Below are 23,950 nucleotides of genomic sequence, written 5' to 3' on the forward strand. Positions count from 1 at the left end.
AGTCACAGAAGCCACAGGCCAGACACCAGGCGTGACTCGGGAAATGGGAGCCACTGCTTTCTCCCCATGACCTTTAACAAGTCCTCCGTCCAAACACTTCTTCCTGGGGGTGACAGACCCAGAGATTCTCATCCTTTTCATTTTTTCCATTTGGTCTACATGCTATGCCCCAAATTATCTGTCCTTTTTGAGAAGGGTAATAAATAGCTACCGACAGACACTAAGGGACCATGGTGGAGGACATGGAAACCTTGCAGAGCCCTGGCCAGGGCCACTCCCCACACGATGCTCAGCACGAGGAAGCCAAGGCTCCCCATGGCTCTGTGGCCTCACAAAAGACCTCATGAGAGATGAACGTGACTTCAGAGCATCAAGATTGTACCCCACGGAGGTAGTCGATCCCCAAAAAGGAGAAACCGATTCACAGGAGCAAACCAGTATTGTTTGAATCTCTGAGGAATGTACTGTGGGTAAGAAGAATTACCACAGGACCCACGCTAGAAGGGACAGAAGCCTCCGGCCCCCAGGAGGGGCAGGTTCTCCATGCTTGGGTCTGAAGAATACCAAGGCAGAAAGTAGAAAAGTGACAGCACTGCCACCTTCCTTGGTGACTTGGAAATGATAAAAAAAATTTTAAAAAAATACAAACAACAGTCCTAAAAAATTCTGAAATATATCCTAAGAACCGAGGGGAAAAAACATGATATAAGAAAATACCACTCTTGAGTATTAACAGTCACGTTAGTAAAAACATTAATAGCAACATGACCAACCTAGTGCTTTACCTGAATTTCCTTATTTAACCCTTGCTACACACTTGAGAGGAAGGCACTAGTATTATTTCCATTACAAACTGGAGATTAGAGGGTTTTTACCATCTTGGAGATGACATTTACACTTGGATGGGACTGCACGTCTACTAGCCACACTCCTCCAGGTCAATAACCATATATTACCAGTTCCCTGATGCAACTTTTTAAACATTTTATCAGGTCAAAAATTAGGATGCAACTAATGGCATCTTACCACTGATGGCATCTTATGAAACTCAGGTCTACAAAGAATTTGTGTTGGTTTCTGCTTGTCACTTTGGGATACTATCAACCAGAAATCTGTAGGTCACACTAGACTCAGACCCCAACCTACTTGAGTTTAGGGTCCAAATTTTCAAGGAGATGTTTATTCTTTCCTTCATCCAGTGTCAAGCCTGGGACATGCAAACTCTGTTGCTGTCCCTCCCTGCATGACGGGTTTCCTTCCTGTTAACCACCCAGTGCACAGCCCTAAGGCACCCCAGCTCTACTAGACGCCCCAAAGTTGTTGATGTCTCCCTTCCCCATAGTACCTAAGATAGCATTGCATCTCAAGTGGACTGGTAAGAGGGCAAGAGCAGGGTCAGTCCCTCCAGAAAGTCACCAAGCCAGCCCAGGGCCAGCTGGTAAATACAGTATGAAGCGGCCTTGTGGACAGTAAAGAGGAAGGGCACAGGACCACACAGCCGCATTTCTTAAAAAGTAACAAAGAAGCAAGAAGGTGCTGGAGAAGCTCTTGTCTGGGAGTTGTGAGTATTTACCTCAAATAAGTGAAGGACAGATCTCTGAATTCTAACAGAGACAGAGGAAGTGTCCCTTTGCAAATTCCTCCCTATACCCCTGATTTCATAGCCTTTGTTTTTATCTTTTTCCTATGTAGGGAACTCACACTCAATGTCGGCCCCTGGTTAAACAGTGGCTGGGGGAGCTGAGGCTTCTGCTCTCAAATCAAAGGCATCCAAGTACTTCCGGGGCCTTTGAGAAAGTGAGGAGATGCTACGAAACACTTCTGCCCAAGGCAGGGCAGAAGCACACAGAGAGGGAAACCCTGCCAAGCTGGGATAAACTGCACCAGTTTAGGTCTGAGTGTCAAACACACGGGCTCCTTGGACTCAACCATGGAAATCAGGAGCACCACTACTGCGGATCTGTTCTGTGTAAAGGAGACAGAATTGCCCTCATCTCCCTGCCCCATACCTGCAGGAGTCTCTGCTGCTGTCGAACTTGCGGCTGCCGGGGCCTCATGGGGTCCTGAGGCAGGGGCACGGAGGGGAGGCTCGGGTGTGCAGGCGTCATCATGGCATCGATGCCCCCGCCCACCAGGGGGCTCTGCTGCAGAGCCTGGTGGTTCATCCTGGCAAAGAACAGTGTGACTTGTACCATGAGTGCCACCAGGACACAATCCATGCTCACAGAGCAGAGCAGCCCTTGATGGTCGATGGTCACTCTCATCACGCCAAGGGAAAAAGACCGGAGGCCAAGACAGAGATGTGATCACTCGGAAAAAAGGAAAGCAAACAGGCCTCTTAAAATAGCACTCATGTGAAGACTAATTTTTTAATGAAGTAGTTGCTAACAGTGAGTCTCACTCACTGGACACCCGTCTTGGAGCAGGCCCTGTGCGGAGGTCTGACTGCACGGCTCCTCCCACAACAGCGCCTGTGCTTCGTGTTGTGCGCTCCCCACATCAGGAATGAGAGAGCAGAGGTGGAGAGGAACACTCACTGAGGTTCCTCAGACAGCAGATGGCACAGGTGGCATTTGAACCCAGAACTGATGGCTTGAAGTTCAAGCTCCTGAGGTAACAGTATGCTACTACTAGTTATAAAAGTAGGAAATATAATGAAATTGGAAATACGTATTTCCAAATTAATTTATTTTCCTAAATGTGCTACCATCAGTCAGCTGTCCCAGTGTTTCATAGTTCGGGTTACTTGCAGCTGACACACAGCCACTGATGGACACCTGGGCCCAGGCTGTGCAAGGTTCTCTTAAATCTTCTGGGAAGTGTCACCCCATGGAATTGCCTATGATGACTGAAATGCTTCTGTATGTGCTGCAAAATAAGAAGGCCACTAGGACTGGTGACATTAATTGTCAGGCCTTGGTGCAAAACACGACTGCAGGGCTTCCTTCCAAGAAGGTTCCCATATAACACAACCCTGAGTGACTGCCCAGGCCCTGGCTGCCCCTGCTGGCCATGTATGGCTACTGAACACTTGAAATTTGACTAGTGTGAAGGATGAACTCAAGGTGTATTTCAATTTTCATTGGTCTATATTTAAACAGCCACATATGCACAGCGGGTGTGGTAGTGGGCAGTAATACTCTGGGTCTAAGGGACCTGGTTACAACAGGAACCCCGAAATCCATGGGGATCCCATTTCGCCAATATCCCTGAGGTGAGAAAGGCGACAACTCAGTTATAACAAAACCCTCATGTGCACCAGGCCCAACCGGTCCTGCAACCATACATTTGCAGCTGAGCAGCAAACTCTAGTATAACATTTCCAATAATAATCAGTAGTCACTCAGATGCTTTTAATGAAAAAGATAAACACTCTTTGAAAGGGGGGAGAGAATACTAGTGCTAACTAGCCCAGGACATCCATCCCATGGAAGAAGTAGTCCCAGCTGGGGCCCCTGAGCGAAGGAAATAAATGAGATGAGGAATTCCTGCCTGGGGCTCCGTGGACGATACTGACACTGAGTAGCAGCATGTCAAGCACACGGAGGCACACAGGCCCACAAGCCACCAAGCTGCCATGCCCCAGGTGAGGCACAGCAAACACAAGCACAGTCCCTCCTCGTGTCACCTCTGGGCGCCCGTCAGGGGCTGCAGGTAGGGCGGGGCCTGCTGCTGTATGTAGCCGCTGGGCTGCTGCTGCATCTGCCTCAGTCTCTCCATGAGCGCAGGGCTGGAGTGTGCGGCTGGGTAGGCCCGGGAACCATAGCTGGGGGACAGGACCACGCCGGCCTGCGGCTGTGCGGGCTGTGGCAGAGGCATCTGGGTTCCGTACATGGTGTAGCCCTGGGGCATGGTCTGCAGGGAGGAAAGGGGACAAGTCAGCGCCCCAGGCACCACTGGGGCACGTGGGGCACAGGACCCGACAGGACCTCTCTGACATGCACTGTCTTCAAAGGCTCTTAGGACTCAAGTACAAGAAAGACTTTTCTGGAGGCGGGGTGTCTGGCCCAAAAGCCAAAGAGTGAACAGGCCATGCACCCAAAATTTCAGTTAAAATAAGTGAATTGTCATTTGGCCAAACTGGGTTTCCAGGTCAGCTGCTTTGTTTGAGGGAAAGAAGGACACATGTCTGTGTACAAGCAGGCGACCTCCAGTGCACAGAGACATCCATGTTCAACCCCAAAGTTAGCCAGAAGCCTACCCATCCTCAATGTGAATTTAAAATAACAGAGTACACTTTCCCAACCTGTGATTGTACCTTTTTTGGGTCTGATGAATGTGCCTGTCATAACCAACTAGGTCCCCCCCCACCCCCCGCCGAAAAAAAAAAAAAAAAAAAAAGAAAAACCAGAAATGGTAACTGTTCAACACCTTCCTGTCTTGCTTGGACCACAGCCGGTCTCAGCACACCGTGAATGAGCTGGCAGCCCAACAGGACTCACATCAACAATACTGGGCTTCTGATCATGACAGAACTACAGGAGAGCATAGGAACCCCAAAATAACAGCATTATTAGAAAAAAAGAGGCCCAGATTCCTCTTCCATTTAGATAAGTTGTTACGTGTTTAGCATCTACAGCGTACGTGGTTTGTAGACAGGCTCTCTAGATCCTCACATCCTTCATCTCTATTTTACAGAAGGAAACCGAAGCTGAGGCTAACATGCGCAGCTAGGAACTGCCAGGAATAGCTGAGGTCTGATTCCAAGGCCCACCTTCTTGCAGTTCTACCTCGATTCCTCATCTGAGTTGTCTTTGAGTATGACCATTTCAATCATGAATTATATCATAAGTAACTCTCTGACTGCCACACATTTTACATCGATCATCATCAACAAAGACGTTTGAATTTATTTATGTTTTTAACTCAATAATTCCCCTAAAGTGTTTCATGCCCCTTAGTCAATCCTGAGACTTGCTCAACAATTATTAGTTTCCTTAAAATGTCAAGTATAACCCATAAGAAGAGGTAACTAAGTTCTGGTCCATTAGGGAGTTGATGTCCAACGTCCTCGCCTCCTTCTGTGCATAAAGAGTGTTGAGATCCCGCAGACCTGTTAAGCTGGTGTGGGTACCTGTGCCTGCTGCAGCCCTGGATACTGAGGGGGCTGAGGGGAGGGCCGAGCCTGTGCAGCAAAGAGAGCAGCCTGGTCCCCGGGTGGGCCCTGGAAGACAAAGCCAAGGCAAACTCGAGGTCAGCACAGCAAGGCCTGGGTTTGAGCTTCTGGCCCATGATCCCGATGATCCTCGACACCGTATCTTATGACATGAATACAGAAGTCACCGACTTCTAAGCTGTCTTCACTGCTATTCCTTGTTACTTCCCCATGTGTCTGGAGTGCTGAACTCTTCTTATAAGACTACAAAGAGACACAATAGGAACCTGAGAGCCAATGTCTGCGCAGCTGAGAGGCTCAGCCAGCTCCCAGTGCACTCTGGGCAGGCCGCCACTCTGGGTGAAGGGCGTGAGCCAGAGTGCAGGCATGAACCCCCCAGCTGCCCTGTGCCCACCAGGCACGAGAACAAGTGGACACATCAATGGCACATGGACACCCACGGCTCTGAGGGGAAGCTCCTTCACAGTGACCTAAAAGTCGCCTATTTAGTTACAGATTCAAGGGGAAATGTGAACCTACCATGACAGTCTATTAGAATACAGTCACTAAATTTATACATTGTTAACTGCAAATACAATTCTAACCAACTACGTGTAAAATAAAACCTATGAGCATCTGTCCACCAGTCTTGACCCATGTTTTGGCCTTAGGAAAATAAACATATTTTAAGAGGAGCTATCTGCTTGTTGCATGTTTTGACAGCAGGTTATTCTGTGGAAACTTGCAGTGATAATCACAGAAAGAAGCCTGGCTTCCTACCATCACTGGGCTTTTTCAGGACTGACAAATTGTCAAGATTGAGGTACACTGTAGAATTATTTTATGATTGGCTTAAAATAGATACCCTAATTTTAGAAAGTGCTGAATTATGGTTTCTTAAAATGGTTTTAATGCATTTGATGGAAAGTGGATATTTCTAATGAGAAGAAGGGGATATACATTCGGCCTAAGAGGGTGAGCACCACCCACGAGAAAGAGCGCTGCACAGGCTGGGCTGGGCTCATTCTCTCCAGGGGGCAGCAATGGCTCCATGTTCCTCAAGTGGGGGACGCCGAGCTCCAGGAGCTGAGGGGGATCGCAGGCACACCCACCAGACCTGCAGAGCGGACCAGACTCCAAAGCCGGCGCTCCACAGGTGGTACGAGGATGAGAAGACTGCAGTGCTCACTAAGTAACCTACTCCTTAAGGATATATAGCTACTTAAAATTAGCGATTAAAGGAGAATTTCTCTTAATACTTGTTAATGAAAGGTTAAATCCAATGTTTTCATCAGATGGCCTATACTTTGATCCCCATAAAATGACTTGGGTTACTAATGGGGCTCCCACCTCTCCCCAAGCATCCTTGCATGGGTGGAGGACAAGTTTCTGAGACTATCACCTAAGGTATCTGCACAGGACAGCTTTAGGAAGAATCCAACTTGGCAGAATAGGGTTCTAGGAAGGTACTGTTAAACCCTATGGGGCTGGGTCTAATAAAACAGCCCAAATTCTCTGTGTGGTCATGGGAGCCTAAACCTGCTCTCCCCAAAGTATCCAAATGCTTCTTGATCTTCCACAACCCTTCCAAGGAATCATCAAATCTTTAAACATTGGCCCTTTAAGTCAATGCTCCTTGACGTTACACACATAAGGACCCTGACAAACATTATTGGGCTTTGTTGTGGGGACAAAGATATGAATATTATCATTTTAACAGTCTAGAAAGAAAAAAAGACTATTTATATGTGAGTTGGCATCTTGGATCCATAGGTGGTCTGCAAACCTGTGCTCAGGTTTGGCTTTGAGGGAAACAGGATGTGATCTCTACATGACAGCTGCAGGCAGATGCACAGTCAGACATTTTCTAATTCTTCCTCCTCTGCCATTGAAGAACCTTAGAGAATACACAGGGATGGGGAGTAGAAAAACTGGAATACTAATGACATGCTAATACCAACGATGTGCTAATACTATGAGACTGGACAATATTCATTTACTTTACTGGTAAATATTAGTTGAGGTCATAGAGATTTAAGAAATATGAACTTAAATTTATTTTTAAGAATCATAAAACTCACATTTCAAGGAAAGGCATCATAACTTTAAAAGAAGGTAGAAAGAGATTAAAAAAAAATAGTTTGACTCTCTAAAATTCACCTTTAGACATCTGCCTAATAGGTGTGCTATTCAGGTGGATCTCTCTTTTTTTCAAAATTCACCTTTAGACATCTGCCTAACAGGTGTGCTATTCAGGTAGATTTCTTCATATATATATATATATATATATATATATATTCTAATTTGTTATATATGACAGCAGAATGAATTTCAATTTAGAGTACACATATAGAGCATAATTTCTCATGTCTCTGGTTGTACACAAAGTAGAGTCATTTTTAGCTCCCTCCCTGGTGACTTCTCCTACTGTCCTACTCCAGTACAGCAGGAGTAACCGAGGCAGGCAGTGGCCCCTGGGAAGATGGCGAGCCCCGCTGCCTGGCGTTCCCTGAAGCGTCCAGTCAGCCCAGGCTACCCTGAAAGGAAGCACCCTCGTGCTCCTGCCAGACTAAAACTCATTCCTACTTTTGTTTGTTTTTTCCCAGAATAATGCCAGGAACACACCATTTCAACTTGTAGAAAAAGTCCTATTTCTTAAGGAAAAAATAAGTAAGAAAGTTTTTCAGTAACTTGAAAGGTCTGACATATGCTAATCAAGGACCCAAGTGCAGGAACAAGGGGAAAAATCAGTACAATACTCTCAGCGTCAGCGGATGTAGTCTTGGCTGTGGTAAGCCAAGAGCATATGACGTATCCTACAAACTGGACAGGCCAGAACAACAGGGACAAAGTGAGGCCAGGCCTGGCACACCAGGGCAGAAGGTCACTTTGATTATTTGTTTTTTTCTAAATACGTCTTGAGCTTTATTTATTTTTAATCAGTTCCCAGCAGGGGAGCTGGCACTCCGCAGGGGCACAGTGACTACCTTATGAGGAAAACTGAGACTGAGAGCCAGAGGTAAGTGGGATTTGTATTTCAGCATCAAGTACTTTACCAAGTGTTCTCCAAAGCCCTGCAGTTCTCAGCAGGACCTTTGGTTTGGAATGCTTTCATGTCTGGTGACTACCATGCTAAGGATCCTTCCTCTGCCTGCATCAGCATCTGGACAGGAGCTCCATTTCTCCTCTGCCTAACTGAAACAGAGGCAGCATCAACTTCATAGTTTTAATCATGGAGAGAACAGTCCAGGAAGCCAGGCAGGCTCTGCCTTAGAGAACATCACCAGGAGAACGGGAGACACCTGAGGCCCTCATGCTCAGGGACCTGACTTGCACACATTCAGGGAACGATCCACATCAGTGGTCATGAGCTGGTCCCTGCATTGCTGAGCTAAACTTCTGTCTCCTCACTTCATTTTTATGCACTTTGCTTTGGACTTGCCCCTATGAACAAAGCACAATCCATGATATCTTCTAGAACGTTCTCTAAATACTCCTGAGGCAGCTGTGCTGTCGGGGCTGACTCACCTTCTTAGCTTCCATGAGAACAATCTTCTCTCCTACGGCTGGATTTTTTTTAACCAGACAGGAGAGGTATCTAAGGTCAAAGAAATGCTGAACTAGAAGTCTTGTGCACAATTTGAAATCTGTGCATCCAGTAAACCTAACATTTTTGATAAAACATCTTCATCCTTTTCATTTTTCTGGATCTGCTTGTCTCTGTTAGCCACACCCTCTCGGTTACCTGGGCACATGGGAAGGTCTCTTTCTAAAGGAGAACTGGTCTCACCACCAGTTAGCAGTCAGTAAACAGCACGCTTCAGAATCATCACTAGTGACGATTTCTCCCAATTCTTAATTAGTGACTTTGCAACAGTGTTTAAGGGTTGCAAAGAGACAGACTGAATCTGGGAAACCACAGCCAGATTTTATACCTGTTTCTGAAAATGCCATTTTAGGAAAAATAACAAAAGTTACACACAACAAAGCCAGTGAGTCCTGTTTTATGAGTCACGGCCAGAGGGACCCACTTAGGACTCCTAGTTGCAGAGGAAATGGTGCCCAGGGCTGGAACACCAATGGTGTGCAACAGAAGTTATGGTCAACTCATCCTTGTAAATTTACAAGGAAAATTCCAGAATTAAACTTGATAAGCCATTCAACTTGACCCTGTATTAGTTTTCACTTCAAATATAACTTTGTTGGCTTCAGCTAACACTACCATTAACGTTAATTCTAAAATCAACATATCTCAATAACGAACCTTTACAATGTATTCTATTTACATGCCCATAAATGACAAATCTAATGAGTTAAGTATATTTTCATTAAGTTCTAATAGGAGAAATTAAAGAAAAATTAAAGGTAAAAAGACAACAAAGATACACATTTTGATTAACTTGAATGAATACAAAATCCAGAACCTTCTTTTGACTTCCAAATACCTAGCTGACAAAATATTTTGTCTGTAGTAATACTTTAAGAAAGTTAATGACTCATACAAACTGTTTTCTATATGAGTGACATTATTATCTGAATAATAAGTGCATTAGAGCAAACATAAGCTATATCCAAAATAGTTTTAAATTTGATAGCTCAAGTTATTTTTATTTATTTATTTATTTATTTATTTATTTATTTTTGTGGAGGGCTACTGGGAATTGAATTCAGGGACACTCGACCACGGAGCCACATCCCAGCCCTATTTTGTATTTTATTTAGAGACAGAGTCTCACTGAGTTGCTGAGTGCTTCACTTTTGCTGAGGCTGACTTTGAACTCGTGATTCTCCTACCTCAGCCTCCCAAGCTGCTGGGATTACAGGCGTATACCACTGCACCTGGCTAGATGGTTCAAGTTTTGAAATGAGTAAAATCCACATCTCCCTATGCTTTAGAGTGTCAAGAAAAATTGATATTTTCGGGAAAGTTTTCAAATTTTCCTCTACTTAAACTACTACTGGAGAAATAACAAGTATTTAGTAGCATCCGTATTTTTGAAGTTTGAAGATGCAGTTGGGGCTATTTTCAGTGATGTACAGACAATAGGACCCATTCATTGGAACTGAAACAAGTGGCTGTACACCCACATCTGCACTGTGTGTTCTCGTCTATCCCAGTGCTTCCTGGGCCTGTGCCATGGGTTGGCTACCTGACACAGAAACCTATGAGTGACTTAATGCAAACATGCATTCTTGGCCAGCCCAGGCAAAGCAACAGAGGCGAAGTCGTAACATGCATGCACAAGACCTATGCTCAAAAAGGAAAAAAAAAATAATCTTCTCCATACCGGAAAGAAAAATAGATGATGCATTTTTTCAAGAATCTGGAAATAGGCAAGTGGGATGTGATGAGAGGGTGCTTTCGTAATCATGGTCATCGCTGTCTGGTGCTGGCCTACAGATCAGCATGCCATGCGTCCCTCCACTATGATGCCCAGGACCACAGGGAAAAGCACGGGCTCTGGGGCAGACGGGTTCACACAGGGCCAGCCAGGCTGCTGGCAGGTTTCTACACCATGTGCGAATATGATAAGAGCCATGAGGGGGGTCTGTGGGACGATTTCAGAAATTAATTCCATGAAGCGGAACATGGTCAGTGCATTCATGGGTCTGTCAGTGAAATGAGGACTGCAGGAGGGACCAGCCGGAGCAGGGAGACCCATTTTTTGCTGTGATGGTCAAAAGGAAATGCTCTAAAAGTTTACTTAAGAAACAAAAATGAGTAAAAGAAAGAGAACGGAATGACAGCAGGGGCGTTACCATTATGTTGTCAAAGTCTTCCAGAAGGGAGACCGCGGAGGCACAGAGGTCCTACAGAGAGGGGACAGCAAGAGAACGGCAGACACACAGATGAGACTTCGAGCCCAGCGACGTGGGAGCCCACATACATGGGAAATACTTCATTTTACAATAGTGCTTCAGGGAGTCGGGTCTTGGGCCCAGGGATGCTGATAAAGAACACGGAAACAGTCACAGAGGAGAACAGCATGATCCGGAAGTTAAGTGGTGATATAAAAGAAGTAGGGAGAGATCAGAGATTTCTGTACGGAGGGAAGGTGAAACCGGGTGAGTGACAGGGCAGGCTTCTCACCAGCCCAGAGCCATCCATGGACGGCTCAGGACCAGGGGGCTGCACAACAGACAGAACAGGACGTGAGCGAGGCAGTAGGCTGGACGGTGCCCAACGAGTATAGTTGGAAACAGAGAAAGGGCACCTCACACCCCACCAACCTCAACAGGCCACAAGCACGCATTCGCCGAACCTCCTCGCTCACACCAATTCAGGGAGTCTGATTTATAAAAAGGCAACTGGCTGCCGTGGCAGAACTGCCACTTCTCAGGTAAATGGTTCCCTGTCTGATCATTTTTATCACTGGATTCCAAAGGATACAGTGACTGGGTGTTAAAATTCTCCTGAGCTGAGTTCTAGGGACAGACATAAAGTAAAGGATTCTCAGAAAAAGTGTTTCACTACTTTTTCGAAGGATTACAAAGCCCGGGAGGAGCTTCCCAAGCAAGTATCATCCCACTTTAGGACAAGGTGCATAATTCACCGCATCATATATGCTGGTCTTCAGGCTTAATTAACAGCTACTCCAGTATTAATGGTTCATTTCCTTGCCCTTCCACCCTAATCTTTTGCCTCCCTCATAAAAATCAAGCTATGTACACCATCCTCTGGCTCATTACATTTGCCTAATTGCAATTTCAGCAAATGAAATCAGCAGCTTCTGCACTGTTGTTGAAACAACAGAGAAACAGCAGATATGAAGTAAATGAGCTAAATAACCACGTCCCTGCACACACTTCCACCCAAGGAACTCAGTGAGAGCGATCAAGGCACAGCTACCAGCTCAAAGGCTTTCCACCATGAGCAGGAACTGAACCCGGGTGCTTTGCCATTGAGCTCCATCCCCAGCTGCTTTTCATTTTTGAGACAGGGTGCCACTAAATTGCTGAGGCTGGCCTAAAACTTTTAATCCTTTGGCCTCAGCCTCCCAAGACTCTGGGGTTACACCTGAGTTTGTTTTTATCCCTGAGATGTAAGTAAATTATCCCCTCTGAGTAAGCGCATTAAAGATTATCACCAAAGCTCAGGATTTGTTTCAACAAGACTCTTTTGCCCATCTTCAGCAAATAAAAATATAATTTGAAACATGCTCAATTTATATGAACTGGAAATCAACACAAGGGAAAACCTGTATAATAAGCAAAGTAATAAAACATGCTTAAACTCACAGTGATCAGGAAAGCGGAAACTAAAACATCACAGCATAGCACTGTTTTGCCCATTCTGCTTGGGAAAAGTACAGTCTAACAATGTTGAAGACAGGTGAGTGTGTGCACACAGGAAGGTGCTGGCCACCAAGGGATCACCTCCACTTTGCAAGCCAATCAGCACTTGCGCCTTCAGGCATGTAGCTTCAAATTCTCCACATGTGCAGAAGAAATGTGGGAGAATACTTGCTGCAGCATTGTTAGCAATAAGAAAAAAAGACTGGTAGTAATTTAAATAATCATTAGCAGGAGAATGAGCAAATAATATGCTAATACACATGACAGAATGGCATCCAGCAGGACAAAAGAGTGAATAAAACTAGGTGTAGCAAAGTGGGTATAATTAAGGATTTAGCCACACGCAGTTTCAGAACAATCCAACCATACGGTTATGGAGAGTTTCCAATGTGTAAAGCAACACTGTACAATGTTCACGTCAATGGATGCAAAAGTGTACAGTAAAGGGGTAAAAACATTTTTAAGAAAGAAAAACACACTAACACCTCTCTCTAGAGAGGTAACACAAGATCCTCTTTTATATCTGTACTGATCCTTTTTTCACAAAATGATCTACAGCAAATACAGCAGAACAGCATTATTCAGTGAAACTAGACGGGGCATGTAAGACGTACTGATTCTTGAACTGCACTGCTAAAGAGCAAGTGGGAGGGAGAGAGGAAAGGAAGCGAGCGTTCTCACAGTGATGTGACCCTGAGGGGTGAGATCCCTCATGGAGCCAGCAGGGGCTGCTCAAGGCCCCGGCGCCTGGGTCATGGGAAAGTCCCAGATTCACTCTAGCCCAGGGGCTGCAGGCTGTGGGAAGCTGAGCTAGCCAGCCTGCCCTCTGTAAATTATCTAGCCCCTCCCTAATGTGGGCACATAGAAGCTGAGATCTGCCAGTGGCTGACCACCTGATCTGCTTACCAGTTACCACGAGCTGCACCTGGGTCTTGGTCATCAAAGTCCTCAGGATTCACTACCTTAGACCTAAAAGAAAGCAGTGGCTTTCTTCCTCTCCATTTAAAAGATAGACATATGTTTTGCCTACCATCCTTTGGATTCTTAAAATGAAACAAACTGGCGTTGATTACTACAAACAATGGCAAAATGTTTTTAAGCACTGAAAGGGAAGTTGGGATAAAGCAATAGCACAACTCACGGCTCTACAAGAGTCCCTTTCCCCGGGGAGGAAGTTCGTGCAGTCAAAAGGAAAACACCTAGTATGCAACTGGGTGATGGGAAAGCACCTCGAGCAGTGTGCCACACTCTGTGAGGGCTCCACAGACACTGCTGTAACTCTGAAATGGGAATGTCCCCATTTAGGCTTAGAACACGGAATTAAATAGTGAAAGTAAAAACATAGACCCCAGTAAGCTGACATGATTACCAGGAAAAGCAGACAACACCGCTTTTATCTAGCAGTCTGTTCTACTAAGTCACGGAGCAAAGGATTGCCAAGTCAGTCTCATTAGAGACAATTAATGTAACTATGCAAGAAAAGCATCTGATGAGCCTTTTTCATGCATAACACATTTAAGGAAAAAAGATTACTTTTGTGGGATAAGAATTTCAAATAAGAAAACCATAATCATAATAAACCATAATAAATCATAAACCACGATCAAAACAGCATGTCCAGCAGCTAACACTCTCTGAGACTTGTGACCACTGTGTGACTGGCCACTGTTGTAAGAGCTGCTACCTGCACCCTTCACTAGTTTCACAGCTGCCCTATAAAGAAGCATTAATGTGCTCTAGTTTATAGACGAGCTGGGACACAGTGTGGTCACCAGGACATTCCTTCTAGGTAAGGGACAATGAGAAGGAAGGGAGGCCACTCACTTCCTGGACGAAGACTGTAACCAGGAAGAAGGAAAACAGGTTTCCTTGTCAAAACACCTTTGTGCTGCGCTCAGACCACACAGCTGTAAGAAGACACACTCAATTGTAATAATGATTATTAGCTCAAATAACTTGACTAGACCCTAAAACAACATCACCAGACATTCCTGAGGAAATAAAAGATGGTCCATACCACAAAATTACAGGACTGCCTGATCTGCACACCTAGACTGTGTAGCAGAAGGAACTAGAGGGTTAGTTTATGATGGTATTCTAGCTTCATCGTGGACCAGCCCAAGGGGGCTGGGTTCTGCAACCTCTCTGTGGGGTAGGAAGAGGCTAAGGGTCCTGTAAGGACTGAGACATGTCCAGAATTCAGAAGTTTAAGTCTCCTCAGGTGCATCTGATTTTGAAACAACAGGAGCAGAGGTCCCTGTAGGGGTCAGCTCTTCTGGAAGCACTCAGAGGGCCAGCTGAGAGGAGGGAGCATGTAGATAATAGTCATACTGCTAGGGACTCAAGTTACCCAGCAGCTCTGGGCTTCTGAAAACAGCTGCTCAAATCCTGCATACTTGCATTTGATGAGCATCTCGGATCTTTCTCCCCTGTGCTTAGTGGATGAAGGGATGACACAGTACAAACAGGCCCAAGGCTCGACCTTGTAAGAAAAGTAGGTGACCAGTGGGGCCACTAGAAAACTGAGAAAGCAGCCCCTAACCGGGCCTGGGGTCTACTCAGGCTGGGAAAGCACCTGTAGAAATGCCAAGATCAGCTGTGAAGAGTAAGATGAATAAACATCTCAACGTGTTTGCTACAATTAGGGAAAAGGTCCTCTGGAATAAAAAAATTATGCCCAGCACCACATACTCTAACAATTTGTGTAATTCTGCTCTATGCCGGATTTAAGAGGATTACTACCAGGACAAGGTTTTCCTTCTGCAAAACTGTATTTAGCCAGCTTCCAGGCATATAAACCGCCGTGTGTCATCTACTGCTGAAATCTCTGCAGAGCCTCCTGTGTACAGCTCTGGGGAAACGCCACGTTCAAATCTCCGTCCCTCTTGCAGGATCACTGTTTCCCACGGTGTGTGTGGCTCTCTTCCTGGGGATGTCATGTTCCTCAGTTACCCAGCACTTGAAGACGGGAGAGAAAAACCAGGTGTGGCAGCTGGTGGAAGCTCAGAGACTTCATGTGAGTTTCAATCATGAAAGAAGAGAGTGAGGGGAAATGATGACCTCAAAAAACAAAACTAAAAGAAGAAGAATGTAAAGAGAGAAGAGGAGATGACTATTGTACAGCCACTATCACAAAGGCAAGCATTTACCACTTGAAAAAAAAAATGACCTTAAAAGGTAAATTAAAAAAAAATTTTAAAGATGAAAAGAAAAAAAAAACCCTAACATTATGGCAGCATGCACGCGCGTGCACACACACACACACACACACACACACACACACACACACCAGTAAGAACTGCATGGACAGCTGGAGACTCCCCTATTTTTGCATGTTCAGCCGAGCCCTGGATGGTGCATGTGGAGACTGAAGGAGGCCTGTGTCCCTGAGGAAGCTGTGGGAGGAAGGGCAGCAGCCAAGACACTGGTCACAAGCCTGCGTTCTCCACATGTGCATGGATGTCTTTTAATCTTATAGAATTTACTCTATTAAACCTCTTTGAAAATGTTGGCTTAATGTGGAATCGTTTGTCACCGCTATAGGAGCTTCTGAGAACAGGCATGGCCACCCGTGAACAGCTTAGTGGCTCTAACCCATTGCCCAGAGCCCTTTTTGGTGATTCAAAGCTGAATTCAGCAGGAATAGCTGGAAAGTGGGCTATAAATAAAGAGAATAGCTTGTGATAACAAGGTGACATGGAGAAATAAACAGGACAGACTTTGCTTAGGCTTGACTGCTCTAAAAGGGAGCTAAACCCTCTATACTTCAATGGTTTATCAACTTCTAGCAAATTTTTTATCCATCTCAATAAAGATTTGAAGCAATTTCATAACTACTTTTGCACATCCCCAAGAAGAGCTAAAGACCCAATGATGTTTTAAATAGCTCCAAACAGGTTGCTTATTTCAGCAAAACAATGTTTTTTTAGATATTTTAATCAAAACTCAGGATTTATGTAAGCAGCAGCTCAGGCCCACCTTGCCTGACATCCAGGGGTTATGCCAGTCACTGGAGATCAGAGAGAGACCACAAGCAATGATGCCTGTCCACATCCTCCCATGTCAACTGGCCTCCTCTCCCTGGTCCCTCTTGTAACTCAGGTAACTATGGATCATTTTTTAGAATGAATAACTAATCTTGCCCCCTCATCCCCCAAATCACTAAGTGGCCCAAACGTAGAAATGCCCTAAGTTACGCAATGGAGATATGTTTAGGAAATTACTCAAAAGATAAATTCTAAATAAAGCATTTAAATTTCTTGCTGTTTCAAAAATTCAATGATTTTTTCTTGATGCATGGCACGTCTTTAGATGGTGAGTCCATCTTAGGATTGCAAATGGTCACGGGGTGCCGTGGAACCAGGACAGCTAACACCGTGCTTGGCTATGTTTGGGCAGACAGCAACGTGCTCCATCAGGATGAAGTCTTATCCAAACTGTGCATACCCGGGTCAGAAACTCCAGGAAATAAACAAGTATGTGGACACTAGAAAAGAGTTGCTATCTCATCTCACTGTTTTTACTTAAATACATTTGCATGGATTCATAGATTTCCTGAATCTACTCTTAAGTATTGTGCAACTTTCACTGATCAAACACTGTTTATTAAAAGGGCATAAGAATAGATATATGAATCGAAAATTAAATGTCCCCACACACTGAGTGCAATTTGTCACTTATTCACAGTCTGCTATTCTGCTATGGACCTTATTAAGGATTAACAAAAACCAAAAAGTCAAGGCCAGGTGCTGTCAGAGAAGCCTAAGCAACCCCCAGCTTCAGAAAGACAATCTGGAAGTAACCCATCTAACACTAACGTGGGACAGAGGAGCTGACAGGAGCTGTAGCAGGGCAGGAATGCTGAGCAGGGACCCCCTAGGGCAAAAGGCGCCTTCCTTTAATTAACTAGAATGTCATTGTGCTTCTTTTTATTTTGAGACATGCTGTTAATCAACCTTCTTTGATCAATGATAATAAAATTTAGAGGAGGAAAATGACTCATATGCTCTATTAAGGAGAGAGACCTGCATGCTCACGTGCTCACGTGAGTCCGACCTCACCCGGGCCAGAGGCGGGAACAGCTCGCAGGGCACTGTGCTGTGGGCCTGGACGTACCTGCTGGAAGGGCCGGGCCTGGGCCTGCCTAAGGAGCCTCTGCTGCTGCTGCTGCTGCAGAAGCTTCATCTGGATCAGCTGCTGCTGTGAGGTGATGGCGTGGAGGGAGGGGGGCTGCATCATGGCCCCTGATCGCCGCTGCAACATGTTGGACAAAGCTTGCTTGGTGTTGGTTGGGACAAAGGAGCCTGCAGGGTCCAACCTGGAGCCACCTACAAGGCAACCAAAGGAAGGGCTTTCTAAGTAGGCAATCGCAACTGCTCTTCTTTATCTTGTCAACACGCAGAGACTTCATCGTCTCAGCCTCAGTTTATGAGCAAAACGGAAAATAAGGTATTGACCTCCATGCTGCAAATGTTGAAGATTTGTTGAGTGGCATCATTCCCAGAAGATGGGTAGACTGACAGAGCTATAATCACAATACCTTAACAGAGGCTGTGCTTTGATTACAAATTGAAAGGCCTGAAACAAGGAGGATCTGGCATAATTCCAGAAGTGTGTGGGTTTAACTTACCTGATGCCCTCAGAACAAATTACCTGCATGAAACACATCCCGGGTATATTTTGGCCACTACCCTGAGCTAGGCATACAAACCTTTTAAAAATTTTAAACAGATTTGAAGCTCATGTTGCTTAAGCTCTTTTTCACAATGGGCAAAATAAGGATGCTTGTTTTGTAGAACAAAGGCATGAAAATAAAAACTTCAAATATTCTGACATTTTAAATAGCATGAAAATAAAGACAAAACATTTCTTTTCTGAAGGCTGAAAATCCAATAAATTGGGCACAATGATCTGCTGCCTAAGAAATCAAAGGAATCCTGAGCACATTTGCATATATAACCTGTCAAATGCAAGAATGAATCAAAAATTTTTTTTCAACGTTTTCTGGCTTTACAATGAATGCCAACCCTTCCTCCCCTGAACATAGTCTATATTCTTTGATATATATGAAAGGAAAGTTCTGAGTAAAGATAGATGACATCATTTCTAATGAGCAATTTGTTTGATGGAAACAAATATTCCAAGAGGGTTCACATGGAAAACCTGTTATGTTAAAGACTCTGCACCCATCGGCAGTGTGACTGGAATTTACTCAGCGGCATCTGAAGAACAGTCTTGCAGCACAGGGAAGTAAACCAAGGGACACAGGCGACCCCGGCTGTGGCCGGCCCTACACCAACACTAGACCTGTGCAAACTGTACCGGAGACTCATTCATGGAAAATGGGAAACTGGTTAAAAGGGGACAGTGACACGCATCCTTCCTTTCTTTTGTTCATTTGTTTTGTTTTCTGAGATGGGGCCTCACTGAGGGCTGGGGCTGGCCTTAACCTGAGAATTCCCTGGCCTCTGCCTCCTGAGGGGCTGATGGGCACACATTACCATGCCTGGCTTCTAACCCACTTTCTTTAAATTTTCTTAACTCTGGTATAATCTTGTACCTCTGAGCCAACTAAACTGTTATAAATATGGCTAAAGTCCCCTAAGTATTCCTCACCTCCTACTGAACATATTCTGAATTGAGAATTGAGTGTCCATTACTCCCTGGCATTTCAGCATACTGTGCCTGTGCAAACAGCTACACAAGATGGACACAGGGGAGGCAGGCAGCAGCGTGTGTACATGGGACAGAGCTGCCTGGCCCTGAAACCACGAGAGTGGCATCTTGCTGTGCGTACACAGCTACAAGTCACAACGCTCTTTTCTTATACAAAAACCAATTCATTATATCCTCAGAAATGATTCTTCTTCAAAACTGCTTCCTTACACAAGTCTATGGCTAAAGGTCCTCAACCCACACACTGTTTAGTGATACACAGGTTGACCTTCGGTGCAGACAGCCTGGTGTTTCTCTTCAACACCTAACAAGTTTAAAATGGCTGAAAAGATGACACAGGCCTTGGGATTATTAAGCTGTAACCTGGATTACACATTTATTACTATGTCTAGTTTGATTACTCTGTGATCATTGCAGTCTACATTCGTTTACTCAATGGCCTTTTATTTATTTTATTCATTTTTTGAGATGGGTCTCACCACATTGCCCAGACTGGCCTTGAAGTCTTGGGTTCAAGGGACCCTCCTGCCTCATCCCCTAGGCAGTGTGACTGCAGGCGTACACCACTGGGCCCACCAACAGTCTGCTTTTCAGAGGCCACGGCGGCTCTGACTCCCTGCGAACACTGTGATGACTGTAATGGGGGAACCCCTGACTTCACAAGGCCGGAAGGTAACAAAATAAGAAAGCAAAACATGGGCAGAGCTGACGCTCTGGCGGAGCAGGAAGGAGTGGGGCGCACAGTGCAGGGACAGCGTGGCTGGCATTTCCAACAGGGCAGCTGGCACTGACAGCCTAGCTCACACAGATTTTGGACGCAGAGCACGGTGGCAGAACCAGCACAGGCGCCCAAGGTGCCACATCCTGCTCTGCCAGGACCCTGACAGGGCCACATATACATGACATTGACTCTAAAATTTACCCATGTACTTGTGTGCGTGACAAACTTTACTTAATGGTGTTAAAGATTATAGGCATTTTTGTCCTTCAAATTGAACTGATTTCTAATTAAGAGAATGTTTTTATTTAAAAAAAATCTTCCCTTGGATTATAAAATCTAATTAGGCCAAAATGGAAAACAATGCTACAAGCCAGAACATTCACTATAGATATGGTAGTTTTCCTTGTTGGTATCTAAATGTACCTGCTGAACCAAATTTCCAAGTTGATTCATGATATGATTTAAACTTCATATCAGAAGACAAAAGACACTATGATAATGTCTAGTCTTCTAAATGCTACTAAGACTTATATCTCATTAAATGCAAATTTCACAATACAGAGCTTTAATCAACTTTATATCTCACAGTTTAGACTTTAATTAATGGTGATTTTATTCTAACACTAGAAGAAATTCTAAAATTGGCACATGTATTCATAATTGAGACATTAATTTTGTTTATCTACTCCTTCATTTTTTGAGATGGGATCTCACTAAGTTGCTCCAGCTGGCTTGAACTCCAGGCTCAAGTGATCCCCACACCTCAGCCTCTTGAGTAGTGGGGGCCACTGCTGTGAGCCAGCACACCCAGCTGGAACCTTCATTTAGAAGAAGAACACATTTTGAGTGGAGAGAATGTCAATTAAACACTCACTTCTTGCAATTCACAAGTTTTGTTGTGGTTTCATGTTAAAAGCAGCAAGGACCCCAGGCTATTTCTCATCTTGGACAGCTCCAACTGTGACTTCCCTCCCACATACCTGGAGTGAGAGCCTGGTTCTGAAGGAAGAAGCTGGGCTGCTGGGTCTGGCCCATGAGGTTGTAACCCCACAAGGTGGACTGCGGATGGTGCATCATTTGGGAGGAAATGGGTGAGTAGTTGGGAGGCACTCGGTACACGCTGCTCTGTGGATATTCCTTCAATGGAAAGACAAAGCAGAAAGTTCACCTCCGTACAACTCATAACAAATTAATGCAAATTCTTCCTGTTTGGCATTTTTATTTATTTATTTATTTTTATGTGGTGCTGAAGATCAAATCCAGAGCCTCACACATCCTAGGCAGGCGCTCTGCCACTGAGTCCCAGCCTCTATTTGGTATTTGAGATGTCTCCTGCCCCCGTGTACAAAGCTATTTTAATAAAAGGGCAGATGAAAAGCAAGAAGGCTGTTCTCAAAACACTCCTCTGCATAGCTGGCTGGCGATACAGCTTCGTAGGAGAGTACCTGCTAGCACGCACCAGGCCTGGGTTTGACCCCAGCACCAACAACATGAAATAAAGTCAAATAAAAAGTACTTGCCTTGCAGTGGGCAGACACAGAAATGATCATGGTGGAGTGCTTGCCTACACATGCGAGGCCTTGTTTAGATCCCAAGCACCCCAAGAACAAAACAAACCAAAAAGCAAAATACTGAAAGCACACCCCATCTCCCACACTGAAGGAGGCCCACAACTGACAACGCATCCTCGAGGCTACATCGCCTGAAGCCTTCTGGATTCCTGGGTTCACGGGAGAGGCCCACGATTCAGAACAGCTCCTGCTGGACAGTTTCTTACCTGCTCGCCTCATCCCCTGTGGTCCCTCACAGTGGTGCACAGGCTCGCACCAGAGCGTCTCCATTCCCCACTCTTCCCTAATCTAGCCCTAAGGGGTGAGGGACAGTAGAAATCTCAGTGTAAAAAGTACATGTTTCCTAGAGAGCAGGTGGCTCTGGGAGGTCAGCAGGAGAGGACCTGACCAGAGTTCCTTGGGGAACAAGAGGCAGAAAGCGGTAGAAGTTTACCCCTGTGCATGTACAGGCTGGGAGGGTCCCGAGGGGAGGCTCCGTCTGCAGTACATTAAACAAAGGCTCAGACTAGGCAATATTGACAGGAAGAGCATCTGGGAGGGGCGCTGACATTCGAGCTGCCCCAGAAGAGGGCCGCCATTTGTAGAACAGCGATGACCACCGAGCTGTCGGCCAACTTGGTTTTGACATAGGTGAACTACAGTGATTCTCCATGAATGTTTCTTATGTCATGCAGCAAGAGCATCCTTGAATTTTAGAGAAAAATATTCAATTCTGTCAACTATTTTCCCAAGTGACTTGAGTGGAAGATATTTTAAAGGTTACATCTCACATTCTATAGAATCATTTCCAAATTATTGTCTGATACATCTCTGATGTTTGAAAGAAAATATTGCTGTTGGTAAGGAATACCAACAGGGAAGTGAGAGGATAAACTATTTTAAATTAAGATTACTTCATCTTTTATGAAATATGAAAGATGGTGAAGAAGTGGAGTAGGCAAGAGGGCCCAGCCCTGCAATAAAGGCGATACCTAGGAATAGCTTAATGGCCATGCTGGGTGTGACTGTATCTAGGGGAAATCATGGACCTTTTGGTTAATATGCTGATGATATCAACCACCCAAAATACAATAAATACTTTAAACATATCTTGTAATAAAAATATTTGAGGGTGGTATTTTATAATGTCAAAGTATTAAAATTTCAAACCTAAGGAGGCACTGAAATAGTAGCCCAATAGCATTCAAGACAGAAGCCTAAAATACAACAAGGTTGTTAAAAGTGCAGGAGGGGAAAATCACAAAGCTTCAACTCTGCGGTCCATGGCCATCATCCCCGCCCTTCAGTTAGCATGCAGGCCTGGAGGATGAGGTCCTGTCAGCTGACACTGATGTCTCTGGTCAGCATTCACTGCCCTGCATCCATCCGCCTGCCCTGCCCTGCATCCACCAGTCCACCATCCTTTATCCGCCCAACCTGCAGGCTAAGGATCCAGACCTCCCTTCCCACTCACATCCACCCTGGAGCTGGATTTCGTCTTGCGCTTCCTGCCCCTGCTCTTCTTCTCTTCCTCTGTCGCAGTTTTCCCCTGATCTGACAGTTCGGCCGACTTCCTTTCTGGCTCCTGAGAGATGGGCGAGGCGGGCTCCTCCTCCTCCTCCTCAGGAGGCAGGGGCAGCGGTTCGAGGTAGTAGCTCCGGGGCTTGGGTGTGGGGTGTGTGTGGTACAGCAGCAAGTGGTGCTGTTCCTCGTACTTGATCACTTTCCGGTCCACACGGACGGTCCCGAACCAGGCCCAGGACAGAGGAGCGGGGTTCTTCTGGCCTTCAAATAAGTCCCACGGGGACACCTTCTGCTTGGCAGAGACCTGGAGGCCCTAGGGTAAAACAATGCTCTGTAAAACGGCCCTCAGATCCCCTGATCCACAAGCCAAGCTTGCTAGCATGGTGGCCCAGAGAGCACCAGGCTGGCCGTGGGCTTTGGAGAAACCCAGGTCACAGCAGACAGGGTAGCTCGGCAGTGGCCAGAGCTCAGTACTCACATGGGTCCACAGTTCCTTATACCACATGACACTTTGTTCAGGCAAAACCACATCATCTAGTGTATTTTACTATAAAACAGCATTTTTCACTTAGTTTGCTTTAGCAAAACAAGTAAAGTTTTAAAATATATTGAAAAGTAATCCTTCTCACTAAATTATAGCCAGTTCTAAATCTCCAACATCTATTTATTATTTTTAAAATAACACAAAATTTAAGGGTCAAGATACAATCACTTCTAACTGGGTTCAGATTAACTTCAATGCAAACCACAGAGCACTTAACTCAATATGCGGCCCCTCCATGCACTTAACAAACGAGGCCTGATAAAGCGGTCCTGTGACAGAGCGGGACATGGGAGCATGCCCGGCCTTCCAGTCCCAGCGAGTCTCTGATGCTCTAGAAGAGGACTGCTATTCTGAAAATAAAACGTTCTTTCTTCTGACGTGAACTGCTGATGTTTCTTATTACTTTCTCTCATATACCAACTTGAACACATTTTCTCTCAAAACAGCCGCCCCAATAACTATCAAGTCATTCCACAGGATGTATGCTTAGATACACTTGCTCTTATGTGGGTGACAGGGCTCAATCACCACCTGTAAAATAACCA

At 45.2% G+C, this 23,950-nt stretch overlaps 1 protein-coding gene across 7 annotated transcripts in view; it reads right to left on the bottom strand.

Annotated features, from left to right (window-relative positions):
• Nucleotides 1-23,950, bottom strand: part of Med12l (mediator complex subunit 12L) — a 275,089-nt gene that overhangs the window by 10,661 nt on the left and 240,478 nt on the right. For 6 of the 7 annotated variants that reach the window (XM_078043553.1, XM_078043550.1, XM_040269994.2 and 3 more), the window contains 6 exons: nucleotides 22,812-23,174; nucleotides 20,768-20,924; nucleotides 17,507-17,718; nucleotides 5,075-5,164; nucleotides 3,629-3,855; nucleotides 2,010-2,166 (listed from right to left, as the gene is read on the bottom strand). In XM_078043553.1, coding sequence (XP_077899679.1) covers nucleotides 2,010-2,166; nucleotides 3,629-3,855; nucleotides 5,075-5,164; nucleotides 17,507-17,718; nucleotides 20,768-20,924; nucleotides 22,812-23,174 — 1,206 coding nt within the window. The remainder of the gene's footprint in view (nucleotides 1-2,009; nucleotides 2,167-3,628; nucleotides 3,856-5,074; nucleotides 5,165-17,506; nucleotides 17,719-20,767; nucleotides 20,925-22,811; nucleotides 23,175-23,950) is intronic. The other variant, XM_078043552.1, reaches the window with a different exon arrangement.

The sequence above is a fragment of the Ictidomys tridecemlineatus genome, chromosome 3, assembly GCF_052094955.1.
Source record: "Ictidomys tridecemlineatus isolate mIctTri1 chromosome 3, mIctTri1.hap1, whole genome shotgun sequence".
NCBI lineage: Eukaryota > Metazoa > Chordata > Mammalia > Rodentia > Sciuridae > Ictidomys > Ictidomys tridecemlineatus.